The sequence below is a fragment of the Bos indicus x Bos taurus genome, chromosome 6 (genome assembly GCF_003369695.1).
Source record: "Bos indicus x Bos taurus breed Angus x Brahman F1 hybrid chromosome 6, Bos_hybrid_MaternalHap_v2.0, whole genome shotgun sequence".
Classification (NCBI taxonomy): Eukaryota; Metazoa; Chordata; class Mammalia; order Artiodactyla; family Bovidae; genus Bos; species Bos indicus x Bos taurus.
Genome location: NC_040081.1, coordinates 66,415,439 through 66,428,502, shown reverse-complemented (window position 1 = coordinate 66,428,502; position 13,064 = coordinate 66,415,439). Strand labels below are relative to the sequence as shown.

At 40.1% G+C, this 13,064-nt stretch overlaps 1 protein-coding gene across 1 annotated transcript in view; it reads left to right on the top strand.

Annotated features, from left to right (window-relative positions):
* CORIN (corin, serine peptidase) overlaps positions 1-13,064 on the top strand; it is a 308,663-nt gene that overhangs the window by 277,546 nt on the left and 18,053 nt on the right. The window contains exons 18-19 of the mRNA XM_027544426.1: positions 1,811-1,860; positions 2,015-2,189. Coding sequence (XP_027400227.1) covers positions 1,811-1,860; positions 2,015-2,189 — 225 coding nt within the window. The remainder of the gene's footprint in view (positions 1-1,810; positions 1,861-2,014; positions 2,190-13,064) is intronic.

Genomic DNA, 13,064 nt, shown 5'->3' with positions numbered 1-13,064 from the left:
CAATGACCTGAATCTTCCAACAGAGTGGTTTGTTCTCCCAAACTGGAACTTCCAGGAAAGCCCTTCTAGGTCGGTAGATAGATAGATAGGTAGATGGATAGATAGATAAAGTCACTTGAAATGAGGAGTCAGTGATTTAATTCTAGTCCTGCCTTACTACCTAGATGTGTGATCCCACACAACCTCAATTTCCTTTTAAAATAAAAGAGTTAAGACAGATAGATAGTCTTTGATCTTTCCCTATTCCTAAAAGCTATGATTTTAAGATCTAATAGATAACAGCTAATCATTGCTATCTTTTCTATGCCAGGTTTATTGTTGAGCTCTGAGGGGATGTAGAAGTGATAAGGGGGACAAGAACCCTAGTCTCAGGAAACATACACTTTAGAGGTGAGAAGAGAGAGTATAAGCAATAACAAACAATGAATTTCACATATTTGGAAGTGCTACATAGAAACTAAGGATAATGAGACGAGAGTGAGGAGGAGATAGGACTTCAGGTTATGGGAAGGTAAAACGTATATGTGCTTTTTCTGTATTATATAATTTATTGTATACACAGATCCACATGCAAATTTAGCAACAAAAGAAAATATAGCAGGTCTTCAAAAAGGAATGTGGAAATTAATACTTAGGGTTTTGTTTTTTCCTGACAGATCAAGGATTCTACGCACATCCTAGTATATTTGATAGCCTCAAAGTGTTGTTTTTTTCCTTTAAATTTGCATTGTAGAATAAATGCTTAGCAGAGAACCTTGTGATATAAACTTATCACACCCTGAACTGAATTCTCTTGTGCAGCCACATTGATAGATGCTTAAACATGGCCATGTGTTTTCCTTCAAAATTTAACTCTGATTTTTAAAAAGCTTTGCTTTCCTGAATGCACTGTTTCTATAAGTTCCACCTATTGATTCTGATCCTGCCACCTAGAGTAACATGGCATGGATTTAATCCCCCTTCTTCCTGTCAGCTAATCATAGATACGTAGTTTAACACTGAAAGTTCTCAGCAACATAGAAAACAAATAACTGAAAGTTCTCAGCAACATAGAAAACAAATGTATGGTTACTAAAGGTGAAAGGGAAGCAGGGAGAGACAAATTAGGAATATGGGATTAATAGGTACAAACTACTGTACATAAAACAGATAGGCAACAAAGATCTACTGTATAGCATGAGGGGTTATATTCAACATCTTATCATAAGCTATAATGGAATATAATCAGAAAAAATACTGAATTACAGTGCTGTATACTTGAAACTAACACAATATTGTAAATCAACTACAGTTTTTTAAAAGGTAATAAAGTCTCTACAAGATTCTCTTCTAGTCTAAATATTCAGTTCCTTTGTCTGTTCTCTACCTTTTTGAAGTAATACATTATTTCTCTCAAACCATTTCTCAGTTTCTTTTGGACATACACACCCTCTCCATAAGCATAAAAATCTGACGTGCTCCCTCCTCATCACACATTCTGAGAAGCAGTCTAGTTCCTTTCCTTTTCCTCTCCCTACTTTGAAAATCATTGAGTTTATATTCTGGGTGGTGCAAACAGCTAAGGTGATAGGAGAAACCTGGCTAACTGTAGTTTCTCTTCCCACAAATGTGAAACTATCATGATGTTAAATACACTAAAAAAGTACATCCTTCCTATACCCCCACCCCAAAGTGATAGCTGACCACAGCCCTGCCTTAAGAGTTCCTGTCTTAAGTACAACCTGTGTTTTCCTTTCCACTGGTAAAGTGTTTGAAGTAAACAATAAATACGTAACTTAATATTATGCCATTTTTTTGTTTCCAAATCTAGGCAGTCCTGTTACAGCAGAAGTAAGATTTCTCTCCTGTGTACTAAACAAGGTGAGAGAATTTGTGGTATAACAATGGTATATGAACCTAACTGGATTGGCTCGGGGGAAAAATGATCTCGTGTACATGACAGCCAAGATGCAGGCATCCAGTTGGGTTTAGCGATGAGTCACATCTGTCTGTCCTCTGTCCTGCTCCTTGGCAGACTGTGGGCGCCGCCCTGCTGCCCGGATGAACAAGAGGATTCTAGGGGGTCGGACAAGTCGCCCAGGAAGGTGGCCCTGGCAGTGTTCCCTGCAGAGTGAACCCAGTGGGCACATTTGTGGTTGTGTCCTCATTGCCAAGAAATGGGTTCTGACGGTCGCCCACTGCTTCGAGGGGTAAGCTGCACCTTTTCTTTTGCTTTGCGTGGATCTGATCTTTTGTCATTTGGGCATTCTTAATGGCATATGTCATTCCATAATTCAATGCAGAAGTCACAGTTGATCTCCTTCCCTGGCCTTTGTCTGCTTAGATTTTTCTGCCCTTGGTGTTATCATGCTCATTTATTGGCAATAGATGTGTATTAATCATGATTTATGTCCTGAAGAGGGAGGGGCAGGAGGAAGTAAAGAAGACTGACTCTTCAGCCAGCATTAGTCTCTTTTCTAGCCCTCTTAAAGACATCAAATGCATATGAAATTAAACAGTGGGGATTTACTTGGATGTTATAGTGACATTGGGAGAAGGCAATGGCACCCCACTCCAGTACTGTTGCCCGGAAAATCCCATGGATGGAGGAGCCTGGTAGGCTGCAGTCCATGGGGTAGCTAAGAGTCAGACACGACTGAGTGACTTCACTTTCACTTTCCACTTTCATGCATTGGAGAAGGCAATGGCAACCCACTCCAGTGTTCTTGCCTGGAGAATCCCATGGACGGAGAAGCCTGGTAGGCTGCAGTCCATGGGGTCACACAGAGTCGGACACGACTGAAGCAACTTAGCAGCAGCAGCAGCAGCAGCATAGTGACATTAGGAGGCTAGAGGAATTGGTGAGGAGTTTGGGAAGCAGAGTAAAAGAAAAAATATGTGTATTAGTCAGGGTTGCCCAGAGAAACAGACCAGTGAGAGAAAGAGTTTTCAGGGAATCGGCAAATGTTACTGGAGGTTTGGTGAATGTACAGTGTGAAGGGATGGCAGACATGCTGGAGGCTCGGGTAAGAGCTGAAGTAAAAGTCCAAAGGCAGTGTGCTGGCTAGCAACTCTGTCTTGCATTGGGAGGGAATCAGTCTTTGTTCTATGAATGTCTCCAACTGATCTGGTAAGGCCCACCCACATTAGGGAGGGTGGTCTGCCAAATGTTGGGGCACCATGGTCCAGCCAGTTGGCACATAAAATTAATCATCAAAATATACCTAAGGGGAGCAGAAAAATAAGACCAAGGGGAAATCTATGCCAGATTGACAAACATCCCTGAAGAAGGTCCTTGTTGGTTTAGATTGTTGTTATATAATTTCTGAGCAAAAAAAGCCCTAACCAAGCAATAACAACAGTAGTAACAACGATGAAATCCAACCATGTTTTATGCCCATGGAGGATTCTGGAAGTTAGACATCCAGACAGGACATAGCTCGTGGTTTGTCTCTGCTTGGCAATGTCAGGGGCTTCTGCTGGAAGGTTCTAAGGTTCTGGGGCTGGAGCCATCTGAAATCCGGGAGTAGATTGTACCTGTTGGCAGGGGCCTTTGTTTCTCTCCAAGTAGGACTCACAGCTGGGTGGCTAGCATTCCCCAGAGCAAGAGTCCCAAAACAGGAAGCCAGGAGGAAGCTGTGTCACCGTTTTTGATCCAGCCACCAAAGACACACAACCCCCTTCTGCTATGGGGTTGATGAGAGCTGTCACAGCCCCACCCACATTCAAAGGGCCCAAACATGGAGCTCTTCTCTCAGAGAGGAATGGCAAAGTATTTGAGGACTTGTTTTAAAAACCACCGTCCTTCCCATTTCTTCCCTTTATTTTTAATAATTTTACTTTATTTAAAAGTATTCTTGCATGGAGAATCCCCATGGACAGAGAAGCCTGGCAGTCCATGAGGTTGCAAAGAGTCGGACATGACTGAGTGACTAAGCACAGCATGGCAATAATAAATAATAACAAATATTTTTTAAAAAACTCACAATTCTATCACTTCATTAAATTGGTTATTGTCATTTAACCAGGCTAATTTGTAGGAAAAAAATGCAGTTTCATTTTTTTGCCTATTTGTCTATTATTATTTTTCCTCTGTGCTCAGTGCTATGCTCAGTCACTCATTCGTGCCCCACTCTTTGTGACTCTATGGCTGGACTGTAGTCCATTAGGCTGCTCTGTCCATAGGATTTTCCTGGCAAGAATACTGGAGTGGGTTGCCGTATCCTTCTCCAGAGGATCTTCCTGACCCAGGGACTGAACCCTTGTCTCCTGTGTCTCCTGCATTGCAGGCAGATTCTTAACCACTGAGCCACTGGGGATTTCCTCAGCTTTGCTATTTACTGTATGACCATGGGTCAATTTATAAACTTCTCTGGGCTACAGTTTCCTCATCTGTGAAATGAGGAAAATAACAATCCTGACCTCACAGTGTTGGTGGAGGCATCAGCTGAAATAGTCTCTGTAATGCCTTAAGAATTATGCTGGATACCAATGAAGACATCAATAAAGGTAAATATTTATTTTTAATATATTATTACTATAAACATGCATTCTGACTTTTCCCTTAGCGTTATGGCATATTTTTGCATTTTGCTAGACTATTTTTATCTCCTTCCACACACTCTGTCTTATACTTTCTCATCATCCTCAAGGTAACCCCTAGCGATTGTTCCTCCACAGATATAAACACCTGTTTTTCACAGGGTGTCGTTTATTTTTACAATTTGAAATCGCACTCTGTACTTTTGTTTGCTGATTGATTTTCTCATGTGGCAGTACATCATGGACATCCCCTTCAAGTCAATGGATGCAGCGCAAGCTCATTCTTCTTCAAAGCTAAATGACACTCCATCACAGAGACTCACAATAACTTTTTCTATTAATATTATTCCTGAGTTGATGGACATTCATGTTAGTTCCAGTTTACTCTCATTTTAACAACACTTAATACATCTTCTTATACAAAGCTACTCACCTATTAGTACCCTTGTTTCTACAGGATAGAGTCCCAGAACATATATTCATCTTCATGTGGGGGTTAAAGAAATGAACACATCTTTAATTTCTTGAAATTCTAAGCCAGTGAGGAGACAGACATCTAAACAAATAATTAGAATATAACATAAGAATTGAGTATAAAAGGGAAACGTGTATGTCTAGCTATTTGATTGCTCTTTTGGGGAAAATATAATGTAAAAAGTCAAACCAGAACCTCCTCTTGAGAACTTTTAGTGTGTAAGAGCGACACCAAATGATAGGAAGAGTCTGTGTAGTATGTCAGGAAATACGCTGGAATGTTATTGCTTTGGAAGGGGCCAGATGTTTCCAGATGTCTTTTCCAGTTCTGATTTATAACTCCTTGATAAGCAGAAGATTGTGCTAGCAAGTGCATTCATCAAAAGGTGATTACCTAAACAAATCCAACAGCTCTTTAAAGGAACAACACCCTTTATGCGCTAGTTCACTCAGTTCACATGCCACTTTTGTCATTCCCATATGTGGTATCCGAATTTCCTCTTTATGTCAGATCCACTAACAGATCTGTGAAGTTAAGGAGGAACCTTGCAATAGAAAAGATATACGTGTTTATAATTAAGGACATGGATATTCTATCAAAGGCCCTGATGAAATTTTATGGAACTGAATTTCACAGAACTGTTGAGTGGGGCCTGGCCTATCCATACAAAGTTAGAAATTGCCCAGTATCAAGCAAGTCTTTGCTTGAATGGGTGCTGATCTCTTTGATTCTATTTTACAGTCTCTCCAGTGGCCTCGAAAGTTTTTGAAAACCTCTAATTGTAAGCCTTACTCTCTGGAGGAATCATTGATTGCTATAATTAATGGGATTTGCTTCATATCCTGATCCCATACTTTGGCAGGGCCCAGTGTGACCCATCAGTAGGTCTTTGCAAGCCTGTCTCTTTTAATTATATTCATGGGGGGGAACAAAGGCAAGGTTGTCTTGCTCTTCCATGGAGAAGTATTTAAAAATCCCAAAGGAAAATTAAAAACTTGAGGTACTAAGTTGATTAGATGAAGTCCCAGATGCCCTAATAACAATTTAACTTCCACAGTTCTAAGGAAGAAAGACATTGAGTTTCAGGGGTAATTTAACAAGCAATTTTCCTCCCTTATTCCATCTCCAAAAGGCTAAAGGATGAACTTTTTAGGCTGGCACACAACTCATAATTTTCAGAAGTGTCTGATTCCTCTCCAGGAAACCTGCATGAAAAACTATCCTTTCACTATATGATCACAACCCTTAACCCTGCCAGGTAACCCAAATCTTGATTTCTACCACACCAATTCTTTACTCCAAGACTTGCATTTGCTTATTTGTATGTCTCCTATTATCTCAGTCCTCTGCCTCTTCCTCATCTCTCTTCTTTCTTTCCCCAGCTAACCTAGTACCCTGGTATCATTCAGTCCTCCCATTAGGACCTTCAGCTTCTTTACCCCTACATCTTTCTGCCATACACATCAGGTGGATCTCTAACTAAGAGTCAATGTGAATAGCACATTTTCAATCCTATGCTCTTTAGAACTGAGAACATTTACCCAACGATGCAGTTTAGTGTCATGTCTGACTTTCAGTACCCACTGGACTCTTAATAGTACTCAATAATGTTTTCACCTATTTCTGGACAGCTCTCTTTCTCATTCCCCATAGAACAAAACCCTTGTGCTCACCCACCTGTACTGATCTAACAGTGTTTTAATACAATCAGGAAAAGAAGTGAATGGCTGGGTCTGACTTTTTATTACTGAGCCCACATGGTGTCCTCATGGTCACTTCTTTATCTTCTAGGTACTTATAAACTATGCCAGTCATTTACAGTCTGTTCTTTCCATTCTGTCACCTTGAGAGATTTGACCCATTCCCATCAAGTACTGATGTCCACTAAAACAGGAATTCTCCATTTGGGATCCATACGTCTCCTGGGGGTGCCGTTTTCCAGCATCACCAGAGAGTGAGCAATGGTGGTGACCCCAACCTGACTCCATGCCCCCAACTTGTCTGTCCCTAAAGAGGCATTCTCTGCATTCTACCCACTCCAGTGGCAGATGTCTGGGTCTAGGATCTAGGCAAGCAGGTGGCCTAAACTTTGGGCCAATCCCTATCATTTCTGGGGCTTGCAGAAACTCATTAAAGAGTTCTCCCACTTCCAACCTTTGCAGTTATTGTTTCTTCTAGTCTTGCAGCTACCTATTCACATACTCTGCACCTGTAGCCGAACAGCTGGCCATCGCTGGAGAATATCACACACCTGACTGCTACCTAAGCTCGTGTCAAATGTATGATCATGAATCTCAAATGTGCATCTAACAACGTGGTACCCATCAGTATATGTTCACAGTAAAGCCACTTTTCCATTCTCAATTATTTGACATCTTCTCCTCTCTCCCCAAATGTCCTTCACCCTCCACTGGTCTCATCTCACTCTTTATGAGAAAACAGACATCATTGTATCTTTGGCCTTGCTGCACCCCTAATCCCAACAAGGTGTCTATGCCAGTGGCCATGTTCCCTCCTTTCTCTTGAGTAATGGTGGAGGATGTGTCCTTGCTCCTATTTAAAGATAACCACATTTCCATTCATCTTTCCAAAGACAGTTTTTCAAATTATCACTGCTGTTTTTTTATCAGTTTCTTTCCTTTTGCTGGATCATTCGCTTCAGCAAACATGTCTCAGTGTTCCAACTTAAACCTCCTTTTCTTGACTTCACATCCTTCTTCAATTATTGCCACATTTCAGCTATTATTCACAGTAAAACCCCTCAGGGTTTCCTGCAGTCGCTGTCTCCACTCCTACACTTCCTATACTCACCTCAGGTCCTTGCGGTTGCGCTCTCATCAAGGTCACTTGAAATGGCACTTACCAAAGTTCTCAGTGACTTCCATCTTGTCAAATCCAATGGTGAATTTTCAGTTGCCAACTTACTGGAACCCTCCCCAGTATTTGAGGACTACATCCTTTTTGAAATACTTTATTCACTTTTCTTCTAAAACAACAGTGAAAATTCTTGTGTCACTGACCTATCCCGCCACCCACCTCGCTCTCTCTCTTTTTTTTGCAGCTTCTCCTTCTTTAGGATACTGAACATTTTAGTTCTCCAGGTGTGTTATGGACAGCACATTTGTGTCCCCATGTTTAATATCCAACCCCCAAGAGGGTGGTATTAGGAGTTGTGGCCCCTGAGAGGTGATTAGGTCATGAAGGTAAAACCCCATGAATGGCCTAAGTGTCCTTAGAAGAGCAAGAAAGTTGGCCCTCTCTCCCTGTGCCTTGTAAAGATACATCAAGATCACCATCTATAAGCAAGGAAGAGAGTCTTCATCAGACCTTGACCCTGCTAGCGTCCTAATCTTTGTCTTCTAACCTCAACAACTATGAGATGTAACTGTTTGTTGTTTAAACCACCCAGTCTATGGTGGAACTAGAAATGTTACCTTATCTACTACTGACTCCTCCCATAGTCTTAGACCAGGCATCAACTCCACACTTCAGTGTATTAACCACTTAACAGTTTTATCACATGGAATATGAATCTTCTGGGATGTTCTCTGAAGATCATTCTCCTTGAATTAAGGTATTAGAAGTTAAGGAAAGTTCAAATAGTTCAAATAGTTTACTTTTAATATTAATTTTTTAATGATCTTTTTGAACTTTAAGGAAAGTTCAAATAGTTTACTACTAATATTAAATATTTACCCAGATAGAAATCCTCTTTTCTTGTTCTTCCCACACATTATTTTGCTAAGAACCATTTTAATTTTTCCTGTTTTTTTTTTCCCCCTATTGATTGATTTGTTGAAGTATAAGGAATTCCTTTTGCTCTTGGACATGGGGTAGCCCCCCTCACAACAAAGGTCTGTCTAGTCAAGGCTATGGTTTTTCCAGTGGTCATGTATGGATGTGAGAGTTGGACTATAAAGAAAGCTGAGCACAGAAGAATTGATGCTTTTAAACTGTGGTGTTGGAAAAGACTCTTGAGAGTCCCTTGGACTGCAAGGAGATCCAACCAGTCCATCCTAAAGGAAATCAGCCCTGAATATTCATTGGAAGGACTGATGCTGAAGCTGAAACTCCAATACTTTGGCCACCTTTTGCAAATAACTGACTCATTTGAAAGGACCCTGATGCTGGGAAAGATTGAAGGCGGGAGGAGAAGGGGACAACAGAAGGTGAGATGGTTGGATGGCATCACTGACCCAACGGACATGAATTTGAGTAAACTCTGGGAGTTGGTGATGGACAGGGAGGCCTGGTATGCTGCAGTCCATGGGGTCCCAAGGAGTCAGACACAACTGAGTGACTGAATGGAACTGAACTGAAGGAATTCCCTGGTGGTCCAGTGGTTAGGACTCCATTCTTCCACCTCTAGGGGCCCAGATTCAATCACTGGTCAGGGAACTAACATCCCACAAGCCACACAGCATGGCCAAAAACAAAATTTATTGAAATAAGTTAATTTACAATGTTTTGTTTGTTTCAGATGTACAGCAAAGTGATTCAGTTATACATATACATATTCTTCATATTCTTTTCCCTTAGAGATTACTACAAAATACTGAGTATAGTTCTCTTCTTAAATAGTACATCCTTGTTGGTTATCTATTCTACATGTTGTGTGTATATATTAATTCCAAACTCCTAATTTATTCCCCCCTTTGGTAACCATAAGTTTGTTTTCTGTGTCTGTGAGTCTATTTCTGTTTTGTTTATACATTCATTTGTATACTTTATTTTTAGATTCTACATATAAGCAGTATCATATGATATCTGTCTTTCTGTCTGATTTATTTTTTTTATTTTTATTTTTAAATTTTATTTTATTTTTAAACTTTACATAATTGTATTAGTTTTGCCAAATATCGAAATGAATCCGCCACAGGTATACATGTGTTCCCCATCCTGAACCCTCCTCCCTCCTCCCTCCCCATACCATCCCTCTGGGTCGTCCCAGTGCACTAGCCCCAAGCATCCAGTATCGTGCATCGAACCTGGACTGGCAACTCGTTTCTTACATGATATTTTACATGTTTCAATGTCATTCTCCCAAATCTTCCCACCCTCTCCCTCTCCCACAGAGTCCATAAGACTGTTCTATACATCAGTGTCTCTTTTGCTGTCTCGTACACTGGGTTATTGTTACCATCTTTCTAAATTCCATATATATGCGTTAGTATACTGTATTTATGTTTTTCCTTCTGGCTTACTTCACTCTGTATAATAAGCTCCAGTTTCATCCACCTCATTAGAACTGATTCAAATGTATTCTTTTTAATGGCTGAGTAATACTCCATTGTGTATATGTACCACTGCTTTCTTATCCATTCATCTGCTGATGGACATCTAGGTTGCTTCCATGTCCTGGCTATTATAAACAGTGCTGCGATGAACACTGGGGTACACGTGTCTCTTTCCCTTCTGGTTTCCTCAGTGTGTATGCCCAGCAGTGGGATTGCTGGATCATAAGGCAGTTCTATTTCCAGTTTTTTAAGGAATCTCCACACTGTTCTCCATAGTGGCTGTACTAGTTTGCATTCCCACCAACAGTGTAAGAGGGTTCCCTTTTCTCCACACCCTCTCCAGCACTTATTATTTGTAGACTTTTGGATCGCAGCCATTCTGACTGGTGTGAAATGGTACCTCATAGTGGTTTTGATTTGCATTTCTCTGATAATGAGTGATGTTGAGCATCTTTTCATGTGTTTGTTAGCCATCTGTATGTCTTTTTTGGAGAAATGTCTATTTAGTTCTTTGGCCCATTTTTTGATTGGGTCATTTATTTTTCTGGAGTTGAGCTGTAGGAGTTGCTTGTATATTTTTGAGATTAGTTGTTTGTCAGTTGCTTCATTTGCTATTATTTTCTCCCATTCTGAAGGCTGTCTTTTCACCTTGCTAATAGTTTCCTTTGATGTGCAGAAGCTCTGTCTGATTTAGTATGATAATCTCTCAGTTCATCCATATTGCTGCAAATGATTTTATTTCATTCTTTTTTATGACTGAGTATTATTCATATTTCTTTATCCATTCATCTGTCACTGGACATTTAGGTTGCTTCCGTGTATTGGCTATTACAAAGAGTGTGTCAATGAACATTGGGGTATATGTATCTTTTCAAATTATGGTTTTCTCCAGATATATTCCCAGGAGTGGGACTGCAGGATCATACGGTAGCTCTAGTTTTCATTTTTTAAGGTACCTCCATACTTAGTGGCTGTACCAATTTACATTCCCAGCAACGGTGGAAGGGGGGTTCTATGACTAGGATTTTTTGACAGTTGCTACAATTTTGTGCCACTGTTCTGTGATAAACTTTCCAGTTTCAAAGCTCTGAGATTCATATGTTGTCACATTTACTTTATTAGCTGATTCAGAATTTGGAACTCAAACTCTCCCCTCTCTGTTTAGCTGTACTTGCTTCACGAATCTCTGGACACATTGTCCTTTTATCCAAAACATTCTTTAATCTGATTCTCAGGGTCTAGGATGTGTATCTGACTATCCCCTTCTCTTGCTTGTTTTGGCCCCTGGGATGATAGAATTGTTCACTTCTTTAAGTTCATCACTGAAGGCTAGATCTCCATCGTATCTGGGGGACACACTCAGGAAAGAGAAGGTATCTTCCTGATGTCTGCCATCCTATCACTCATCAGCCAGCCTCCACCCATCGTGCATGCTTTCCCCTCTGTAGCCGACACCTGATTCCTGTGCTGATGCCTGTGAACCCTCCTCTTTGTTTCAGAGAAGCTTAGTATAAAGGTTGTGTTAGAGGTTTAAAGGCTTTCTGGTCTGTTACCATCACTTAGTATCTCTGTGACTTTAGATGAGTCCCTCATCTGCTCTGAGTCACTGCTTTCTCTACTCTGGAATGGAATAAGCATTCCTATTTACACCACATAACTGGGGAGAAGATGATTTAACTGACATGTAGAAATACTTGGAAACCACAGAGATCTCACACTAAAGAAGAATCTAGATCTGATCTCTTTTGCTTCTTGGATGCATTTAAAAACTTTCAGTCAGCACTTCAAACTATGTATGCTTTACATAAAATCCAGAACTCTGGCTTCTCTGAAACAATTTGAAGGTCAGGTCTCACTGGACATTCCAACGCAACAGCCGTGAGTGGGAGCTGAGAGGCAGGTGGCCCTGGAGATGGAAAGTCTTGTGATGTGACACTCGCTATTATTGACTTATACTCAGCCCTTTATGCATTTGCTTTGTGGTCACTCTATTATAAAGTCTATTCACTGTGTTGCAGAGAATTCTTTAAAAAAATTACCAAGGGTAGGTGCAATATTAAAAGTAAGAGGCTCCTAAGATTTGTAGAACAGCAATGATGCTATTCAAACTATTAATACTTCCAAGTCACCATCTGACTGTGCTATTTATGGAGTAAGTCTTGTAAAACAGAGTGATTTCTATCACAAATATTAATTATAAATATATTTTTATTTTCTGAAAAAGGATAAATAGTATAAGTTATTCAAAGTAAACTCAGGATTTAAAAAGGGGGAAATTCTGTGCTCTTAAGAAGAGGCAAAGATAGAAGAAAATCTCTAAACCTGGCCAGCTGAATTAAGTGAAAATGTGGTGAGTTTATGTTTAAGCTAGAGTTGAGTGTGGAAAATTGCAAACTGAAATTGGTTATTGTATCCAGAGACCTCATGCCTTCAATTCTGTATAAATTCCCCTGGACATCATAATGTATCTGAAGTATACAAGTAGTTGTGTATTCTCTCTAGAGTGATCACTGGAGAATTAGGAGTTGAAATCATATTATCTCAACATTATCTATAATGTGTATTCATCATTAATACAGGAGTATAAACATGAAGCAAATTAAATGTGAATTTCTGGTAATGAAATGCCATCTAGAGCGAGAATTAAAGAAGAAAAATGTCTCTTAACACCTTCCTCAGTCATTTTTTATTGTTATTGTGAATTTTTTCACCTGGCTTCAGTCTGCCTGCTTCCTCACTCTCAGAGCATGAGGATCTTTGTACAAACTTCTTTAAGTATTGGCCAGTTTTTCCTGCTGTTGCTTTGAAGTCTGACAGCACTGAGAAAAAAA